This window comes from Corapipo altera, unplaced genomic scaffold, assembly GCF_003945725.1.
Source record: "Corapipo altera isolate COAL_440 unplaced genomic scaffold, ASM394572v1 23, whole genome shotgun sequence".
NCBI lineage: Eukaryota > Metazoa > Chordata > Aves > Passeriformes > Pipridae > Corapipo > Corapipo altera.
Window position 1 is genome coordinate 22241474 of NW_020884878.1, and position 22613 is coordinate 22264086.

Consider the following 22613-nt stretch of genomic DNA (forward strand, 5'->3'; position numbering starts at 1 on the left):
TAATAAAAATGCAAATACCCCAAGCAGTTCCCATTTTTCATTAATTGAATCCACTTTTTCAAGGAGATCGTTTGGTAGTAAAACACCACTTTTCTTCAGAGCTTCAACCTTACTAAGCAGTTCCATCTTTTTTGGGTGCCTGATTGACATTTCTACATTGTATCTCTAAAAGGAAAAGAAATATATAGTATTAGCTGCTGTAAAGAGTTTTCATTATAAAAAAATAAATTTTCATTGTATGTGCCCAGTTATGGTCATGCTTACTCTGACATTTTTTAATTTTACTTTTTTATATACACAACCTTCTCGTGGCATATCATAAGAGATTTAGGTACCAAGCACATAGACTTCTGCATGATGTATCTATGCAGGCTGTTAGCAATTTATTACATATAGTAATATTCAGTCTCTCACAATATTCACTTGTACAATAGTATTCACTAACACTCTTCCATCTGAATCTTGATCTACCTTTCTCTCATTCAGGTTAGTGGGACCTTATTTTTCAAATATACTACTTCAACAAGTAACAATGAGGCTCTCCATTCAAAACCAAACCAAACAAAATCCAAGGAAATAATTTCATAATTATATTTCCTCTACAGCTTATTTCTTCTCTCTTTCATTGTGGATACTGCCTCACACATGGGCCTGAAATGCTAATACATATGAAAATGTGAGAGTTTCACCTTAGAAAAACAATTAGACATAGCTCCCTTAAAATACAATAACAGTAATTTGATTTTTATAACATCGACCAACAGGAGCACTGAAATGGCCCACAAAAGAGAACAGCCACAATGCTAAAACAGTCAAATAGTTTCTTCAAGCTGAAAGTACCTTTTATTTCCTGCACTGCTATTTATTGATTAAAAAAAGAAAAAAAGGACAGAGAAAACAGATATAGGAGAAAGAAGAAAAACACGAAGCTTCTTTCATAATTACTTTCACAGGACTTTCTAAATCTTTTAGCTGTATATTACTTATATAGTGTATACAAATGTATTCTAATCTACAGAAACATTGGCAAATAAATATTTTTAAAAACTGTATTCCCCGGAAACATGAATTAACTATTAAATATAATATTTACTATAGTGGTTATAAATGTTTTCATAGTTGATAAAGTAAAAAAAAACCCAAAACATTAACACGCAGGCATCCATTCATATACATACCCTCCATATAGTTAACCTAATTAAGTATAAAAACATTGATTGAAATAGAACTTCTGATATGGCCAAAAATATGCCTCTTACTGAGAGAGAAAAGTTCAGCACATATTCTTACAAAGGTGTTTACAAGACATACATAAATTATGCATAGCTATTAGCAAATTGCTTCCTAAACATTAAGCTTTCTTTGCTTTAAATTCAGCCAAGGAAACTGCTATGGCAGCTCATACTGCAAATGTTAATAACTGTGCTAAGTATAAAAAATTAAATGAGAATAAGGAATGTTTAAAACATGGATGCCTTTGCTAGATCCAAGAACATGCTCTGTAGGAAAACAAAGCCAAAAGACAATTGGAGACAGACTAAAGAAAATAATAAAGGTGTGAAATCACTGTTTCAGCTAACAGGTTCTCAGTATTTCCATGCATATGTTTGCATATTGTTAGTTTCATATTTTAATCTCTCATTTACACAACACATGCACATCATTTGTATTATGTAAACTTCAGCAAATATTAGTCATTTGTGGATCATAGAGCAAATGTTTTAAATGAGGTGATTTAAACCATTTCTCATTTTTAATGAACACTGATCAGGTGTCTGTGTATCCAAAATTGCATGAATATGCATCGTAAAAACCAAGGAATTGTTTACAAAGAGCTTGCCTTTTGACACTTGGTGTACTGCGGCTCAGGTTTGAGACACGTACAACAGTAGGCAATACCTACCAGGATGGGTGCTAGGGGTCTGGACCCACCAAGAGGCACCACTATTTTATTCAACTAATATGTTCAACAACCATGCTTCTTGGTCCTGTCTTATTGCCTTTTCGACTTGAATGGTTACTGGAGGAGATTACAATCTTCTTTATGTAATCTGATTTCTATTTAAAGATGATATAGCTGAAAAGGATTTGCATAATTGTTTCCATAAGTACATGTAATATCAAGGGGAATCCAGAGTCCGATTTGCTAGGCACTGAAATCCAGTTCATGTGACTCCCTTTCTTTTGTCAAGTGAATTAATAGACTGAGGGAGTCCTCTAGCTGTGTGTCACTGTTGCAGGCACAGCTAGTTACTGCTCTAGGCTGGCACTTGTCTGAGCTGGGTATGGGGATGTTTCTAGGCATCTCAGGACTGATGAAGAAATAAAATACATTCCATGTTTCATAACTACAATGCTCTTGTTAACGTAGAAACAGAAGACATTTCATTTAATTTTAGACTAGATAAAATAATTCAGTGCTGCGTAATCCAAATAGTGTGACAGATGTTATAAAGGTTATTACGTTAAAAACTAAATAAACTAGATCTTATGTATGTGCTGGTTTTGTCACTGTGTAACCTACTGTATAAACAAGCATGATTGAAAGTGCTGATTGATAGAAAATGCATTATACAATAACAGTAAAAGACTAAATAATTCAGTTGATTATCAGATGTATTGGAATGTGAATGAGAGTCAGTATTGTTTCACTCACGGATATTTAAAATGCAGTGTGTATTTTAAGGGAAGAGCTTAATGTACAGGAGGTACAGTTTGAGATAACACAAGATGTTATTGCTAATGCTATTTTTTTAATCCATTAAACACCTAGACTCTGAGCAGTTGCATGGAAAAATTAGCCACCAGCTCTATCAGTGCTGCACAACCCTAGTCTGGTAGGACTACTTAATCCTTTGGTGAGAAGATAATTTAATCTTCAGATTCATTGTTTCCTCAGCTTTAAGGGAAAAAAAGCTGTTCCATTGTGACATTCTGTGGATGTTATGATATAGAATACTGTTTAATAGCCAAAAATGAGATTAAGGAAGTTAAGGTTGCAGGCTTCTCTCAATAGCCAAAATAATAAATAAATGACTAATATTTAATTTCCCAAAATACTGTCATATCATAAAACTGGGAAAAAACACAAACAACAACATACTGGAAAAACTGCAAAATATTTACATCATGATTAGCTGTAAGCATGCATGGTTTTGTGTTCCTGAAGCCACTCAAAAGAAATCCAAAACACTGTTACGTAAGTTAAAGAATTTGGCTTTTTATTCCTTCTCACTCAATACAACAAATATTTCTCAAAGGACAAATAGTGGAATTTAAAAAACGGCAGTAGTGTTTATCTGGGAATAAGTTTGGCAGAAATATTTAAGCCACAAGAAGTTGAATTCCAAAACAAATCTAGTTAAAACCTTACTTTCCCTGATAAAAACATTCTAAGAAATAATTCAGGCAGGCTTGATTGAGACACATTTTTCGACACTTTAACCTAAACTGGGGTTTTTTTTTATTTTTTCTTTAAAAAATTATCTAAAACATTTTTTTTGTGTGAAAAATTACACCCGAAAATTCTGCCCAAATGCAGCCTGGAACAATGCCTTGTAACAGTGTTAATTGTCACCATGGAAACCAGAAGAATAAGCCATTTTGAAACTGGTATAGAAGGCACACATTGAGCAACTCAAGCATTTTTCAGCCTCCCTCAGTGTTAAGGAACAAGATGCCTAGTCACTGAGAGGTCAGAGAAAGAAATCATCATGAAAGGGTCGTAGATGTGCACTGTCTGGTAAACAATAAAAAAATCTGTACACAGTTAACAACTCTATAAGACTGCACACTGCATCTTTCAGAAGGAGAAACACCACAAAAAGGTGATCAGGACTGGGGTGCAGATTCCACCCCTCAAGCAAAACTTTAGGGCAATAATACGCGAACCTTGCCCCTAAAGCTCCCTGGGAATTCTGTTGTTGTAATAAAACTTCAGAAGAGGAAAGGAAGAAAAAAGCCTGCATGATGGAATTCAAAATAATGCTCTAAAAGCACACAGAGAGATTAAGACATCCATTGTAAGACTTTTGTATGGTGCTTCTGTTGGTTATAGTGAAAAGAGACCAGACATACTGAACACACAGTGGAGCTATGGCTACGAAGTACAGAAGAATTAAGCCAGTAAACTTTCTCCATTACTGGAATAAGGACGTGCTATTTGTAGATGTTCTGCATTCCATCATTCACTACTAACAAAGTATCTTCAGCCAAATGGCATTGTAGGATATACAACTGAGATCAGGACTGAGTGACCTGCAATTTTAGTTTTACCTGCATTCAATCTTTAAACTTTAAAAATTTGCCTTTTGGGATGTTTTGACTGCTGCAGACACCAATAAATACAGATACATATCCTCGGTGTCTGCGTGTGCATGCACAGTCAGCATTGGCACACATTTGCAAAATATACTGCATGCATAAAATTCAGTAAAGAACATTCTGCAAGCAAATTCACCAAATACGTAATAAAAACATATACAAACATATATATATATATATATGCACATATAGCAATATTTGTCCATCATCTCTTCACACACATTCTCTTTGCTTTCTGGATAATGTTTGCACTCTTCATGCTAGGCTTCATGGTGGCCCCTTAGGAAGCCCATGCCTAATGCCATTCAGTGATGAACAAAGAGTCTTTTTATTCCAAAGTCCAGGGTCCAAAGCTCAGCTGTATACAGGCAAAGTGAAGGAATCTGCTAGAGGCCAGCCTACCCTTCACAATAGCCCTTAATGCTTCTACCTTTTTGGTACTGTCAATGTGAAACATTTTAGAAACTGTCCAGAAGCTTGGTTATATTTCTTATGCCATCAATAGCACTAGAACCTCTGGACAACATTCAAGATCCGGGCTGAGCGATCTGTCTAGATGAATAGCAGTTGCTGTTTCTTGCAAACTTCATGTATTTCACCATTAGCAATTTATGGCAAATAATTGCACAGAGAAATTATAAAGACTCCTACAGTTGTCCTTGTAAATTAATAATAGGCTTTCTTGATTGGGATAAATTTGCTGCTGAGCCTTTGGAAAAATTAAAAAGTGCAATGTCATTTAAAATTGCCAGAACTCACAGAGCAAATTACATCTGAGGTTAAGAATCAGTTTTTCCTCTTCTAGTTTATTCCATTTGCATGATCTGAAAATCATATTACATTGGCTATGTATTGTTAATTGGACATAGATTGCATTATCTTTGATATAAATCAAACTACAAATATTAAAATGAATTGCAAATTCTGTAATAGAAGATCATAAAACAATCCTTTTTAAGTATCTCCCATTAATAATTTAATTCCAATTATATCACTCGGAAAACTCAGGAAGGAGAGTGCTAACTTATTTCCATCTGCCTTTTTCCCCTACAAATAAGCACAATAGCACAATATGAATTTGTGTGAGAGTACATGTGCATATGGGTGCATGCCTGTAAAACAAAGCAAGCCTTTGCACTTTTTTCTTAAACCCCTACAGACACCTTGGGGTTTTTTTTCTGTTTCAGAAAGTAGCAAATGCAGATTACACTTCTGCTATGCATTCCCTTCTGTAGCAGCTAGAGAAATAAACATATTGAAAGAAATATTAAGCAACTTCATGAACTAAATTTTGCCTACATTAAAATTTATGCAGTTGGTATCCATTGTTCTTCATTTTTTTAAAGAAAGGTAATCCCAACCCTTTAAATTTTACTATAAATGTAATATCTTTTTGAAGACTTTGTGTGCTCTTTAATGAATTTATATTAAATATTTAATACTGTTTAGGGCATATCCACTACTACCAAAAACAGTTATATTCCCAGCAGTCCCACTGTTTCAGGCAGAGGGCTTGATTGATCCTCCTAGCCTGAATTGAGTAGAATGAAAAGAAGCAGTTGGAAAATAGCTGCAATCATTTAATGCAGATGACCTCTGACAGGCTCACAGCTCTTCTATCTGAACAGAAATTTGCATGGGGTCTCTGTGCAGAGGAACAATGTAACCTAAATGGTAGACAATCTTTATTCTAATGAAGTGGGTGTCAAGGTCAATGTAAAACTGCAATGATAAATGGTGCACCACTAGGCAAGAGAAGTTGCATAGGCATTGTAGTGCTTTCACATTAATTGAAGGCTGAAATGCACTGAGTGAAAGCACAAGACTCTCTTTTCACCATAATGTGTTAATGCACAAATGTTTAAATGTTTTATTCAAGCCCCTAGCCTGTTGGCACAAATCTTATTGCAAACAAAAATACAATAGTTGGCCAATAACCAGAAAAATAGAACTTTTTATTAGCTTGCCTTATTTCTTGAATCCCTAACAACTTCCACTATCTACTCAGAGTACCAAAAGAATAACAAGTCTCTGGACACCTAATGTAATTCCCATGATCCTTTTTCTATTTAGGATATCTGTCTTTAATTAGTTCCAAACAAGCAAGCCTTTAGACAACTCTTCATTAGATACCATTCCCAATGAACTAACTACAAGAAGAAAAGTCATGCTTCAATATTATTATTTTCTAGATTCCAAGTTTTCTTTTAGTATATAGTTAACATCTCCAGGTGCTTTTTGTTCTCAGGAAGAATTAGACCAGTAAAACTGGGTTTTGTAATGCAAAGAGTTGTGTGCCTAGAGTGGGGACTAAACTACAATCTATTATTGTGGCTTTGTCAAAACTGCAATACAACTATAATTATGGTACTTCATCAGTCGATCAAGCAATTTGTGGAAGGCAGTACATTTTGTCTTATAAAAATGAGGAGGACAGTAAGCTGCTTTTTAAAATCCTGAGCTGCTTAAGCTTGTTAAGGGTATATTGTTTGCTAATACACTCATTAGCAGCCAAGCATTTTAACTTCATCAATTAAACAGGAAATGGTATTGCACCATTAGTTTCACAAAATGCTAAAAACCAGATAGGAGTCTACAGCTAAGAATTTTAGAAAACGTATTTTCACCTGTGAGCTGCATTATACACTTCAAACCAGTTTTTATGCAGCTACATATACTTGGGGGGCAGAGGGTGTGTCTGTCTGTGCATGAATGTAGGTGGTGAAAGCCCTGCAGATAGTTGCGAAGCTAATTATATATATATATGTATACACACACATACACCCACTTAAAATTTTGCAAGTCCCCTAAAGATTGCTGCTAGAGCACAACATCATTTCTTGACACCGATGAACATTTACTCATCTGAGTAATCCCAAGGATGACAGAAGTTTATTCCTGTGAACAACTAACAGCTTTCCTGGATAACTAACAGGTTTGCAATATGAATGATAAATTTTGAGTATTTATCAGACGTTATAGTTTTAGGCTCTTCAGTGCAAACAGGTACTAACAATACAATTAGAGTTATTAGACAAGGAGCTATAGCTTATTATTAGCCAAGAGGATCTGCAGAGTTTTCAGTTTCTGTGGGTCTGTGAGCGGCAGATACTATACAACAACATTTCTATTTTACAACTCGCCTAAGCAAGGGAATTTTCCATACAGAAATCAGTCTTCAGGATATGGCAATTCAGAGAATAAACTCCAGTGGGGAGGGTCAGGGGGAGGCTGTGGGGAAGTGTAGTACAAAGGAAAAAAACCACCAAATCCCAAAAAAGCCCCACGTTAGTGATGAAACTGTTTAAAAAACTGTACAGCTTCATCTGTGTGTGATTTGTCAGGTCTGAAGCTTTGACGTGCCCAAGGGGCAGACCCCAGCGGGGCGCAGGCTGCAGAGCTAAATAGCTGTGAAAGAAGTCTTAATGTAGGATGGAATTCAAACTAACCTTGACATGACCTCAGGAAAAATATGCAAAAAGTAAAATGAATGCACTCTGCAAGATACATCCTAATTTTGTGGCCGAGCTAGTTAGTTTCACAAACATAACTGAGATTTTAAAAGCAAAATAAAATGTGAGAAAAAAGGGGAAACTTCGGAATTCAGAGTAAAAACTCAAACAGGCATGGGATGTTGCTGTGGACGCATATGAATCATTTGGAAACAATCCAAATAAAAACCAACACTGAACAATATTGTTGTCAGCCTGTCTATTCAGGAAAATTGTTTTTTTAGGTTGAATTTAAATGACACAAAGCCAAGATTACATCACTGCATTACAAAGTCTGTTGTGGCTTTTAGCCGAACAAGCTCCATGGTTCTACTGGCTGATGGCAGTAATTCAGTAAAAAGTTTTAAAGGCTTCTTTTTTTTACTTTTTTTCTTTTTTTTGGAGCTTTGTTACTATAAATATAGTGGAATTTTGCTTAAATATTGATTATTTAAAAATTTTAAATCCACATTCCAGAGTTTGTTCTGCAAGCTTACGACTTCATACAAACAATAAAAATTTGAGTGTGCATATTGAGCCTCGATTTGGCTTTATAATACATTTTGCCTGTCTTGCTCAGTGTTCAGTTAAGCAGGAAGACATCCACCTTAATACAGCAACCAAGAACTGCCTAATTCAGTAGATATATGGAAATTGTAATTGAGTGTCAACTAGCATTGAAATTCAATCCCATTACCTTCAAAATGCAATTTTGTAGCAATACCAGTTATTTACTATACTATTAACAAGATTTTAAATATAATTAAATTGAGGAGAACACAGCCAAAATACAGCTGTTAGAATTCATATGGTGAGGGTAATCCCATATCAGGTGCATATGAGAGAGCCCACCAGATCTGAAATGGCCACCCATGGTGGAACAGAACAGGTCATAGTGCAGTTCAGGTGAGGTCACAGGATTGGTACGATTCATGTTTAACAACATGTTATCTCATAAACTATGTGTTTTACTGGGTTTTTTGGCTGATATATGAAAAAAATTCTGATATTCATCTTGCATTGCTTGCAATAACACTCTTAGAGTTTTGAGGTTGGTTTCACACCTTGCACCAGAGGTGTGACTTTTGGTACAGATGCAACCAACAGACATGCTTAACATATCAGATGTTGATTTAGCTAAATTTACATTTATTCGTAAATTTTCCTGGAGATTAATTGATATTAAATAAATTAAAAAAGTGCTCTTTAGGAATTAATAACTACTATACTGTTGGGTTTATGCTCAGGTATATTTTTTTGAGGAATAAACTAGAGTAAAGGAGATTCCAAACACTTGTATATTACTACAGTTAGACCACTATTGAGCAGAAAATTTATTTGATAGGAGAGAAAATGTTTGGCCTGGAAACACAAAGGTGTAGTTGCAGTTCCATCCTTGGCTGGATATTCTCAAAATCTCATACAGATACTCTTTTATATTTACATTTTTACAAAATAAAATACAACAATGTAAGATTATGGAGATTTTTTGAAGAAGATATTCAAAGAAAATCATTTATAACTTGTTATCCTCTCTGTTAGGCTGTGCCTGCTTTTGCAGTATGCATGAAACATAAAATTGGAACTCCTCTATACAAAGATTTAATTCCAAATGCACCCACTATTGTCAGGCTGTGTGTTACAGGCATCATTCTGTTTTGAAATGGATGTTCCTTTGCATTTATCTTTCACAGACTAGCTCTTCTGAAGTCCTTATTCCATTGTCACTCAGACAGAATGCTAACAGTGATCAGTAATAGTCTTCCATGAGAGAAGTTTGACTGAAAATCTACAAATAAATTACCCCCTCTTCTAGCAGCACCTACTGGGATATGTTTGGGGTAGAATATCTCTGGATCTCCATCTTTTCAGCTGTTTGCCATACTGTTTCATGGGAGAAGAGGTTCCCTGCTGCAAAAATACCCAAGTGGAAATTGAAGCTCCTCAGATCAACAGAGGCAGAACTCAGTCACCACCAAAGGACAGGTAAATCCAAAAAGATCCGTATACCCAGCATTTAAGACATAGGGGCTTTAGTAACACAAATTACTAGACCTTGTCAACTGTGAGAAAAGAAAATCATCCCTGGGCTGTGGCAATAGCCCTACAGTCTCTGCAGGCTGGTGCACGACCTCAAGTCAAGGTCAGACAGACACTGCATCAAGCTTGCTCAGTTTCTAACCTCAAATCTGAAATCTGAATTCTCACTATCTGTAGTATCCAGGGTAACAAAAAGATTTTTAAAGTAATTGAACTTTTTTTCTATATGACAGAACTTACATCTGTTTGATGGCCCATCTAAGCGCTGATTGGAAAGGGTGTTGACAGCAGTTTCTCAATATGCCCAACAGTTATAATGAAAAATGTAATTTTTATTTTAAATGTACACCCTGTACTGTACTAAGTAAAGGAAAAGCTAATAGTTTTTACAAAGTGCTTTTTGATTTGTTCCTTATAATTTTCCTTGTGTTATGTCAAAGTTGGTACTTTGACATGCAGCAGGTCCAAAAGGAGTGCTAAATTACTCCACTGACTATCTAAAACCTTGGCATTCACCACAATTCCTGTTACTGCAATACTATTACAATGATATCAAAACTATTGGTTTAGTTTTGGTTTAACTATTGTTAAAACATGTTAAAAAGTAAGTCTTACAGTTAACTACTTATTGTCATCTGTACAGAGTCATATCCTGAACCTTTCAAAAAACACAGCAGAAAATACCTATTAATTTTTCCAGTATACATTAATATTATTAAGACAAGAGGAGAAAGTTGGCATCCCTATGCCATTATCAGTGTTAACAGTGGACTAATCTCATCTTATACTGAATTTTGTAAGTTGTTATGAACTCAGTATTTCATTTTTAATATTATTCTAGGGAAAAAATAGTACTTTTATACAGAAGAAAAAATACTCTCAATTTGAAAAGTTATTTTTATGATCAACTACTAACTGTTCTCAAGAGCAAATTTATAACAAAACTGCTGATGCAGTCTAAACTGTGGCTGTGTGAATGCTCCAGAAACAGCTATTTCAGAAAACATTTTTTAGCAATAGGAGAAATCCAACTTTGTGTAAATCTAAACTTATTTTTTTAACAATATCGAGTAATGTTAACAGCATGCCGAAAATGTTAAGGCTAAGTGTACAGTGTCAAAATAGATTGAATCTCTCTGAAAACTGGAAATTCAGGCTTTTTAAACATAATCCAGATGTTTGGCTTTTAATCACATTTCAAGAAATAGGAAACTTATGCAATACAAAATTCATACATGCATATTTCATTAGTGCCTTTCCTATCACTGAATTAAAAATTTCTAACATATGTTTTCCTTGAACAGATAATGTTTTAAATTACAAGAGTTGGCAAGAAGTTGTACACCTCACAAATGTCATTGAAGTATTTTAAATTAGAAGAAAATATTTCATTTTTTATGTTATTAACAGCTTTGATAGCAAATGCTACCGCAATGATCATTTTTGGCCTTATCAACAGGAAGTTCAATTGTCCCTGAAACAAACTAAGCATATAAAGATGACTGAATGGCAGGAACTAAGAACTAATCTTCTTCTGAATATCTGAACTGATAACATTCTGACAGACCTGAGTATTTAACACAGATGCTTTCTATCTTTCTTACCAGTAATCAAAACAGGACAATGTTACGCTTCTTCAGCAAGAGCCAGACAACCCTGAAGGTGAAAAAACTCCTTCTGAGATGTATTTCAATTCTAGAAGACTGACAACACCACTATATTTGCTGAATAATATTTAAAGGACTATATCAGAGTGGTCATTGTTTCTAAAAGCTAATATATGTGATAAATTATACAATTTTTTTTTAAATTCCAGAGTCTTAGAAAATTAGCTTCTGAGTTAATTTGTAAAAATGGACTTTCTGAATGTAATAATGTTTCAATATTTTAAATAATTTAAGACAGACAAAACCAAAGCAATAAAAACGAGTGGAACTATCACACTTATAATGGGAAAAGGGAAAAAGACAAAAAATCCTGCTTCTGGCTACCTGCATGTGGCATTGGGCTTGCTTTTTAAGACCCCTGTAACTTCCAAGGAGTATGTCAAATGTGCTCATGAACCACCAGGAACAGAAATATTCAGTCTGTTATACTGTGATGGAGTGAGATGTGACTGTGAACTTCAAGTCCATGTACAAATGTTGGAAACTAAACAAACACTAATAGTAACCTTTAAAAGAATATGAGAGTGCAGTGACACTGAACTCATTTTGTGTACTAACAACTAGCAAGACAGAAACAAAAAAAACTTTTCCTCTGTTTCTATTTCCCTGATTTCAGGTGTCTGTTTTCAAGGATTTATGCTAGCGCTATATGTGAACTCTTTTATTTGCTGGCATGATGAAAGCTGAAAGCAAGCTTCTTCTCGACTCTAATGGCATTCTGCCAATATATTCCTTGACAAAACTTGGGCTGATTTACAGACCTGAAGTTCAAGAAATTGTCATAATCTAACCTCACCACTTGTATAACATGTGCCCTAATCTTACCTTCTCTGTCTATATTAAGCTCTCAGCTTTCTGGTTTGAAGAAAATAATTTCTTATTGCATCCATCCCTGATTTAAAGATGCAAATGATGGGAAATTTACAGGACTTCTTGGTAAAATGATAAACAACTAGCTTCCCTCACTGTTAGAAAATGTATGGCTTGCTTCTAGTTTGAATTTGTTTATTTTTAACTTCCAGCTGTTTTATCTTCTTATACCTTTGCCAATAGCTCGAACGTCTGTGAAAGTTACTACAAGAATCAAACATGAAACCAGATGACTTGCACTGACCTTGAGTAACTCTGTTTGGTGTTTCTGGGATTTCAATTTATGGAACCAAAACATAGAGAAGCTGAACTATTTTTGCAGAGGCTGGTGAACTCAACTACATGCACTTTGGACATTCTTAAGGTGCTTGTTTTTTCTCAGAGCTGTCAGAAAGCATATTTTTAATAACTTGGCCCTGATATAAATAAGAAATATAGGGTTTGGATTTACTTTGTGCTTATGGATAATATTGCCTCTACTCACATTTTGGCTTTCGCTTGTTAGACTCTACTTGTTCACTTAAAGATTGTTTGCTGCCGCTATATATGATGGAAAGCAGGGTAGGGAGCAGGAGAAAAAGAATGTAGTATCAGATGAAGTCAATGGCATCAATGAGAATTTCACCCACAAGGTGAGTATTTTCTAGTGCACACTATCAACTGCTCTAGACTCACTTCAGAAATTGTAAAGTTGAATGTGATCGTGATGGACCAGGGAATCTGCCCCTTTGTGTTTAGCATTTTGTAATGAGCTTCTCTGAAATCAGCACACAGCATAACCTGCATATTAAGAGAATCTGTCTTTCAGCAATTATAAAAAAGAGTAGTTCTGTAAAGATATGGCAATGAAACTGTAGAAATTGATTTCAGAAAAAAAAAACACACAAGTTCATGCTGACTTATGTTGCCTCACTGAAATGTTAATCTCTATGCTCTAAGCAAACTAATAAACTGGTGACTATAGTATCGATACTCAAATCTATGTAATATTTGCAATGTCAGTGGATTTAGAGACTGGTAAGTTATTGCTATTGTCATGTCTGAATTCTACTTAAAGAAGATGAAAAAGGGCATGTCTTGAAAACAAGAAAAGATATGCATACATCTGAGGGAAAAAACGTTCTTCAAAGGACCGCAGCAGCAGGAAATACCAGGACAAAAAACCAGTAGTGAAGTAATATAATATGAATTCAGGATATCTTAAATGTACTTCAGCTATAGCCAACACTAGGGAATGTCTTTCTGGCATTCTCTCAAGAGATTCTGGTCCTGCTTTGTGGAAAGCCTGTTCTGGTAACTATGCATGCCATGATAGCTGCCTGGCTGTTCAAATACAAATTGGAAAGATCTGTGGTCATTAAGACAAGATATACACTCACAGTAATGTGTATTGATGTCTTCAACTGTAACTGCTGTCTGTTTAATAGATGTTTATTATGGGAATGTATGTAGGGAATTTAGTAATTACAAATGAAGATGGAAAAATGTAAGAAAATAAATGAGAAACGGATGATGGATAAAGAACAAGATCGCATCGTGTGTTCTGTGTTTTTTAGAATTTTTAAGGAATATGTTCTATTGAGAATATCAGCAAAGTATGTGACTGATTTTTATGGTGACACAACCTTTGTCAAATAGTATCTGCACTTCAGTGACATAAATAAAGTGATTTCACTTCTTAATTTGAGAGGTTGTACTTCCTACCTTAACATCCATTTTAAAATTAGTAACAATTCTAAAAATAAAAAGTATACCTTGTGGAATACTCCATGTTCTTAGCACTACTAGATTACCTTTTTTCAAATCTATATCTGAGTCAACTATTTTAGGTCATTTTGTTCGCTATTATGCTAGAGGTATAATATGTTGCTATAGAACTGAAGTCTAAAGAAATTAAAATAATGAATACATATTTTAGAACAGGCCATAGAGCTTTTGTGCATTAAATTACTAAGGTAGCACTACATTAACCCTATTAAAGGTAATTTTTACAGCTCATTGGTGACTGGCATTTGCTACTGATGTTTGAAGAGTTGCCATTGCATTGATTTTATTCTTTGCTTCTTTAATAAAGTGTGGAAGAAATGGCAGAGGCAGGAGTTAACTCTCCTTCAGTAAAGCTATTAAGCACTTAAGAATAAGGTTCAGATATTTAAACCATGCAAAAATCTGTAGGGACATTATATATGTTTTTAATTTTCCAACCTTTCATAGGCCTGAAAATGTCCCACTAGTACTGATGCATTTAGTTTGATTGGTAGAACAAAAAAAAGACCAAGTTCAGATTATCAATGTCACACTTGCTCTCATGGAATAACGCCATCGAACAACAGAAGTCTTAAATATTATTGCAGACCCTTCTCAGGACACGAGTCGGTGCACACGCTAGCACAGTGTAGTAGGCCACCTGCTGGTCAAATCACCCAATAATCCATTCTAATTAACAAATTAGAGGACCGTAGAGACATAAACAAGAAAGAAGTGCATAAACTCTATCAACTAAAGCCTTTTGGAACTAAAGTAAGTATATATAAAAGTGAGAGTTTCTTCATCTTATTTAAGGTTTTCCAAGAGTGGTCACTACTTGAGTCAGGATACCAAGATTAATGAAGTAACGTTTTCTTGTGTTAAAAACAAACAGTAGCTAAATTCCTAGGGTTTTACATGCAACTTTATAAATTAAGGTTCCATAACAGGTCAGTCTGTCACACTACACAATTTGGCTCCCTAGGAATGACCAGAAGAGATTCTGGATATAAAAATCCAAAACTGTTTTCCAGGAGCCTCCCTGGGAAGCCTGAACACGGGCTAAACAAAAATATGTTGCCCAGCATCACTTCTTAAAAGGACGTAGGAACTAAGACTAAACTGTGTCTACGGATCTGGATCCAAATACCTTATAGCCATACAAAACCATGACGACAGGCAAGCTATTGTTGATGCTGTACATTCAGACTCACAAAAGGAGTGGATGTGAAATGTAAGGTTATTGCTGACTCCTGACAAGTTGAGGAAATGTCTGAACAGATGAGTTAAGGTCAGACTTCAGAAAGACCCTCAACTGTTGGATGACCTGAGAGCTAGGGATCAGAACACGGGAAAGTGCCTGGTTTTGAGATTTACTCAGTCAGAATCTGCTGGAGTTAAAATCTGCAGCACTAGGATAGCAAATGCTGGCCCTGGCAGATTAAGTCAGCAAGCTAAAAGATACAGCTAAAAAATAGAATTCAACAGCCTTTGAAGAACCTGGAAAATGGACCATATGCTCCAGAAGGGAAGAATTTAAAAAGAACAAGAGTGCATAGCACAATGCATGTGACTGGAAAAGGTGTGTGTTCCATGCTACTTTTAGCCTTATAAAACCATAAATATAAGAGCCTTTTCTCACAGGACCTCTACATCAAATTCACAAAAAAATCATATACATGATCCAAACAGTCTCTTGATTTTAATGAAATCAAATGCCTGAACTACTGGATCTCCCATCACTCTGGGTCTCCCTGTTTGGAGGTTACCCAGACAGTGAAGAACTGTTCAGAATCCATATAGGGACCCATAAGCATAACAGCTTTTAAATTACGTTCAAGTTATTATAGTAATATATTTCTAATGGCTGGTTTGAAGGGAAGGAAAGAGGGGAAATTGGTAGAAGATTCATTTTGTGGTATGAATTCTCTTGGGTTAAATGCAGGAAATATATTTCCTCGCTATTTATCATGCAGGGGCAAAACAGATAGTTCTAGCTACCATTTGAGCATATCTCAGCACCAAGTTCAGGATTTCCTACCACAGCAATGAAGAGCATTGTGGAAATTGTTAGTCCACAAAGAGAGAATACCCTGCTCTTCAGCCAAGATATAGCTTGTGGGACACATGGCTTTTAAAAGAGATGCAAAAAACTCCTCACATATATCCTCCACTACAAGCAATTCTGCTTGCTATTGCTTGTTGCAGTTGGCCAGCAATATTCTACCTCTTTTAGTCTGGCTTTTAACAGAAAGAGTTGAATTTAATTAATGTGAGCCAAACAGAAATGTTTTCCACGAAATGAACATTTTATTGCTCAACATTTTAATACTCTGACTAACTTTGAAATGTGCCAGGAATAGCAAAGCTCACTTGTTTAGCATTGGTGTTGTTATACAAAATACACATATATAGATGTATATACATATATTCACAATTGAACCACATGAAAATATGTCTCTTTAAAAACCTATATTCTCTTCTCTTAGCATCAATGCTAAACGCCTAACTGTGTTAATCTGCATTCATGGAGGGGTCAGTACTATTCATTCATTTGTAGAGATACATTCAGTGCTTGAACTGAGATTAAAAAACGTGTGATTGGTGTGGTGTGCTGTGGTGTTTCTGCAGCTGGAGGCAGCCAGTGGTGTCTTAAAGGTGATCTATTGCCTACCAGGTAACTCATGGCAAATTACTTCTGGAAGAAAAGCACAATATGCATGCAAAGGGAGGAAGTTGTGATGTTGCTTATAGGTAAGACAGAAATTCCTAGTTTCACTGATTTCAGAAACCAGAGCTCTCTGGGGGTCTCTGTTGGAAGGAAACTACTTTCATTCTAACTTACCCCTACATTCATTCACTAGTTTTGCCATTGTGCCAGGAAAAATGATAGAAGAACTGCTACAGGAGCTCTGTGTAATCAGGAGATTCTCCTAATGCTCAGTCCCTTCAAATAATTGTACAATTTAAGGACTGGTATCTTGCTGCCTTGCCTGCCCCTGTTGCTCTCTTCCCCCCTCCTCTCTATATTTTCTTTTGGTCCTTTAACTTTTTTTTCAGTCACTGTGTATTGACCATGGAAAAAATTGATAGGCTTTTGCCAAACATGCAAAAAAATTGTAAAAATGTTTGTTTGTCTCTATGAAAGATAGAACTGTCCTTCTGTCAACTGTTCGGGCTGTCTCCTGAGGTGCTCCTAGTTTCTCATGGTAAGCAGCAAAGTCCTTCAAAAATCAACATGTCACCCACAGGTGATTCACATTCTTTCAAGTTTTCTGCATTTAGATTAATATTCCTGTCGAGGTTTCCATTTACGAGTTGGTTATGGATTGCCCCCTCTGTGATATTTCTGTTTCCTATGTTTAGACAGAAGAAGAGTGCCAGGTTTACGTTACACTGGGATACCCCTAGAAGCTCAGATGGATGAGCATAAAAGCCTACTGTTGCCCTGAAAAAAATTTGCACCATGTCCCACGTTTTTGCATTTTGTTCAAAGATTCTGGAATCAGTTTACTCCAGGATTTTCTGACCATTAGGAGATTGTTTATCCACTGTGCATTACTTTCTGTGGGTGCATGGCCTTTGCTTTGCCACATTGCCTTTTCCAGCAGTTTTACTAAACTAACAGAATTCCATTTTGCTTCTCTCTAGGGTGATTTGTGGGATTTTTTGCTAACTTCAATTTTACATCTAAGTGCTCATCTTCTTCACATATGTTGTATTCCTCTAGAATGCTAGGGAGAAATAACAGTGACTTTAACTTTACTTTTTTTTTCAGGTACTGCTTTGATTATTGTCTTCCAACTGAAAACAGAGCTTGGGTGTGTAGCATTCTTGTAAAACAACTATAGTAAACTTTAACAGATAGCATCTCTTATTTCAGGTGTTCCTTGTTGATTGACTGAATTTATCCACTGGTTTCATCCTGATTTCATTGCACATATGCAGTGCTTGGTTGCATCTTTCCAGTGTAATTTTGCTTCTTATCAGTGTTGCACTGCAGCTGACTCCATAATCCAGCTAGAATCAAATTAGTCATTGATCTAATAACATACTTGCAAATATAGCAATTGAATGCCTGGCAGCCTTCTGCATTGCTAGAACACCGCGAATCTTTAGATCCGCTTAAGTCACATTATGGATATCTACTTCTTCATTAAAACCTTAAATTCTCAGTGACTTCAGACACTATATTTTAATTTCAAAGGTAATTGTGATATTCAATCTGGCTGGCTGGGTCTTTTTCTCAAGAACATTTTTCTTCTTACTTTTCATGTTGCCTGTTATCCTACATATGTTGCACTGAAATGCCAACATTTTCAGCCAGTCTGCATCTGCCCTGCTTTGTGGGTTCCTTTGACTTACAGCTCTGTGTGTGTTCCGCTGTTTCTGTTCTGGTGCTTCTCTGGATAGCTTGCCCTCTGTTTGGAGGCATATATTAGATTGGTTTTACTCTTATGCCATCCCTATAAATGGGAGCTGTGTATTTTACAAATGATCCTGGGGAAGAGATACAATTAAGAAATGTTTCTTGTCTATAGTTACACGTGGGTACTCTAGTTCCTAGCACCTTACCTTATCCCCTTTTTTGTTTCTGGTTTTGGTTAAGAAAACCTTTTCCTAGCTTTAAATTTACTTAGAATCATCTGTATCACTCTGAACAATTATTTTTAGAGACTAAAATATTGTTTCTACCACCTCGAAGAAAAGCCTTTTTCGTTTGGAGTTCCAGTTTTCCTGGTGCTCAGTCACTTCTACCTATGTCCTCCAATTTTAGGCAGTTTTCCCACAGGTAATCAGAGATATTTCATTCCTATCTAATGTGACTGTTGTCTCAGATCTCATCTGCTGCATTTGGAATAATAAGATGGAAGAATTTAATATTTTAATTCTTAAACTGGCTCTTTATTCACTCCCTTGACTGATTCTTGAACTTTTTGGGCCCAGGCCAAGAGCAGTAGTCTTCAACTGCAATGAAACTTGCTCCCTCATTTCCAGTCTTCTGGGCACTGTGAGTAAGCTACCAACCTACCACGTGTATTCATGAGTTGACAAGGCACTCCTGTTCAGCCATATTTACAAAAAAGTCATCCCTTATGTTTGTTAAAACTGTATCAAGTATATATCTTCATAGCCATTCTAATTTTTAGTAGGCATTTTGTGAATTCTACTTGTTACTTAGCAAGAAAAATAACTGCTCAAAGAGACTATAAGGCTCATACAGCACAATGGTCATAGCATTAACCATTACTGTTAAAAGAGGAATGGAGAGAAAGGTCCCTAGCTCAGCACAGAGGTAAAGGTGTAAAAAGATTTTCATCATCTGATTTATTCTCTCTCTTTTTATCTATTTATCCATCTATTTATTACATGTTTAGCCTCTGGTGAAAACATATATTCTAGTAGACAGCTAATAAAACCAAGACACGTAAACCCCACAACTAAAGCTGAAGCAACAAAGAAACCGAATATTTTCAGAAAGAAAGCTTTTCTATCTTTATTTTAGTTGGACCTTGATAAAAAAAAGGCAAAAATCTTCCATACTCACGCTATGAGGCATTTGACTATTGACTTGCTGGAGAAAAATGAACCCTTACTGAAAAATAACAGCAATGAACCTTTTGAGACAACAAAGTGGATCACATAACTAATCACTTCTAACCTCTCATGGTGTTTATTTGATCTCTCTACACATGATAATAAGCTAAGAGATCTTAGGAATTATTGTTCTTCCACCTGCACAGTAGAGACATAGTCCTCCTTGAGGAAAGTCAGCAAAAATAAGTATGTCAGTCTTGATACATGATTTATAAAGGTTAATGTTCCTGTTTAGAAAGCTATCACCTGAAAAACTCTTATGGCAATTTTGTATCCATCATAGCTGATTTCTAAGAAAAATCAATGGGTAAAGCAGAGATGATCAAACTCCAGTGCAATGTCTGCCAGAATCTGAATGCATCACAACAGTTTCAATATGGAATACTGCATTGACATTACACAATGGTACCAAGAAAACCTCTTTTTGTGATATCAGTCAGTGAGAGGTAAGCTGAGTGAGGCTGACCTTCATAACCTCTTTATACAATCAGTGGAGAGAGAGAGAGGAGAGTAAATGTTTCTCCTGAAACTATTGCAAAGTGCTTAACAAGCTTCTGCTCTGAATTACCCCTTAAAGGAACATCCCCATTAGAGAAACTAGTATACTTAGCTCCCTTAGTAGTCTGAATCAGTCTTCACAGATCACTCCTTCTCCCACTGTATTACTACTGGGGAAACAATCACCTCTCCATAGCCTTCCCTACAGCCTGTGACACAGCTGGCACATGTCCTGCACATCTGTAACAGCACCTGTCATTCTGCAACAACAGGATTTGAAGGGTACAACCTCTGTTTCTCCCAAAAGCATCTCTCCATAGAGCCAACTTTAACATTTACAGTTTCAGGAATTCACCAGAATTCTATAGCAACCATGTTTTCTGCAATGCTAAAACAACAGCACACACAAGAAGTTATGAAGAACCACAGGTATTTCATGCTGGCCACATGAGTTGGCTGGAGCCTGCCCTAAGACCCCACTGGACCTGATGCAGCCACAACTGCAACAACTATGAATGAAATTAGAATGATTGCTTATTTTCCCTTGTTAGAAGGAGAAGTTAGCACAAAATGTTGTAGCTATTTTTAGTACAATGTATTAAAAGTGTATACACAAAGTAAAAACATCACCCAACCTTAAGTATGGAAAAAGGTTACAAATATATACAAATAAATAATTTATATAGATATTTTACATATTTTCAATATATAAATATAGTCTATAATATATATTTATAAAAATAAAAATACAATACATATACAAATAAAAATTCAGGAGATTATAAACTGGTACACTTCACTGAAACTTATTTTTTATAATTTAGACATGTATTCTTTGAGTGTATTGCCAGTGCAAGTTTACAGAGATTTAGTGAACTTGGGTTTCATATAGAAAACCTGCTAAAAAGGTTTTCCATGGTCATTTGTGGGGGTTTTATTTTTTATAAAATAAATACTACGGTATTGATTATTTATGAGGTATTCTGATGAGAAATTTGGAAAGAAAATAGCAGTTTCTGCATTATATTTATGAAGCAAAACATCATGGATAAAGCATGCAATTCCTGTGAGTTTTTAAAAAAATATCTTCTGCTGGAATATGAGGGGAAAAATGGGGAAGTACATCAAAAATTGGCAACTAATTTGAGGAATAGGGCAATATACTATTGCCACCTATAATTTTTACCAGTGATTTTTTTATCTTCATTCCTTTAAAACAGAGGGATACACCAAGTTGCTAAAAAAACAGGACCATGTCCACACACAACTTCAAAAATGATATTGTCATCACGTTATTAACATTCCTAATCTTTTATTTCAGTACATTATCTGGAAAGACCAGCGGAAGGCAGCTCTAAGGTCTCACTGCATAGGACCTTATCCTACCATTTTTTACCAGCAAGGGCACAAACACAGAGCATGTGGAGTTGACTAAGATGCTTGATGTGATGACTGTAAATTGTCCATGTTTTGCAGCTGTAGTAAGGAATGGTGATGACAGCTATGTGGTACACATTTACTTTTGTTTGAAGTTGAATGCCTCTTTCATTCTAGACACACTGCTTTAATCTCCCAAAAGCTGTGCTGGCTTTTGCTACAAGCTCAGTAAATACTGCATTGCTACAATGTGAAATTCATCTTCAGCGTCATGCTGGGAAGAAATGGGAGAAACTCACTCTTGGGAAATGCATGAAGCCACTTCTTGCGGAAATACAGGGAGTCTGCTCCATAGAAATTACAACACTGCCTTTAAAAATGCATGTTTACAGTTGAAATACATTATGGAATCAACCAAGAAAATGTAAAAAATATTTTTCACATTCTTTTTGTATCCATTCACTAGATTTACATTTTAATTCTGTAGATATGGCAATCAGTGTTTTCCTGCTGTAATTATATAAGACATTAAAACTTAACATTTCTCTGCTTTATGTAAGAATTTTTGCCAACAATAATTTTCTTTTCTGCTTTTTAAAATATAAAATTTGCCAGAATTAGCAAGGAATTTAATCTTTATATAGTTAAACATATGAACCACTGAAGAATGAGCTGGTTGTTATAGGATGTGTCACAAAGGAGCTTTACCTTTGTTCTCCAGTGCAACTGAAGTGAAAATACTTGTGTAGAAAAATTTAACCAATTTCATCATCCCTTGTAATAAGGGACTAGGAAACTGCTGTGTCAGGTCCTGAACTCATTTAGTTCATGTTGTAATAGCAATCAGACTTTTACTGCAGTTTGAGATATCAGGCATTTTTGAGACCCCTCATATAAAACAGTTGATTTTCCTACCTAGTGGGGAAAGTCATAGAGGTTCTTAATCTGTCAGGGAAAAAAAATTCAGCCTAGCACATGAAAATTACTGAACTTCGTGAAGAAT

At 35.5% G+C, this 22613-nt stretch overlaps 1 protein-coding gene across 15 annotated transcripts in view; it reads right to left on the reverse strand.

Annotated features, from left to right (window-relative positions):
* Positions 1–22613, reverse strand: part of AKAP6 (A-kinase anchoring protein 6) — a 274869-nt gene that overhangs the window by 53023 nt on the left and 199233 nt on the right. For all 15 annotated transcript variants that reach the window (XM_027638234.1, XM_027638231.1, XM_027638225.1 and 12 more), the window contains one exon: positions 19–165. In XM_027638234.1, the coding sequence (XP_027494035.1) occupies positions 19–165 (147 nt within the window). The remainder of the gene's footprint in view (positions 1–18; positions 166–22613) is intronic.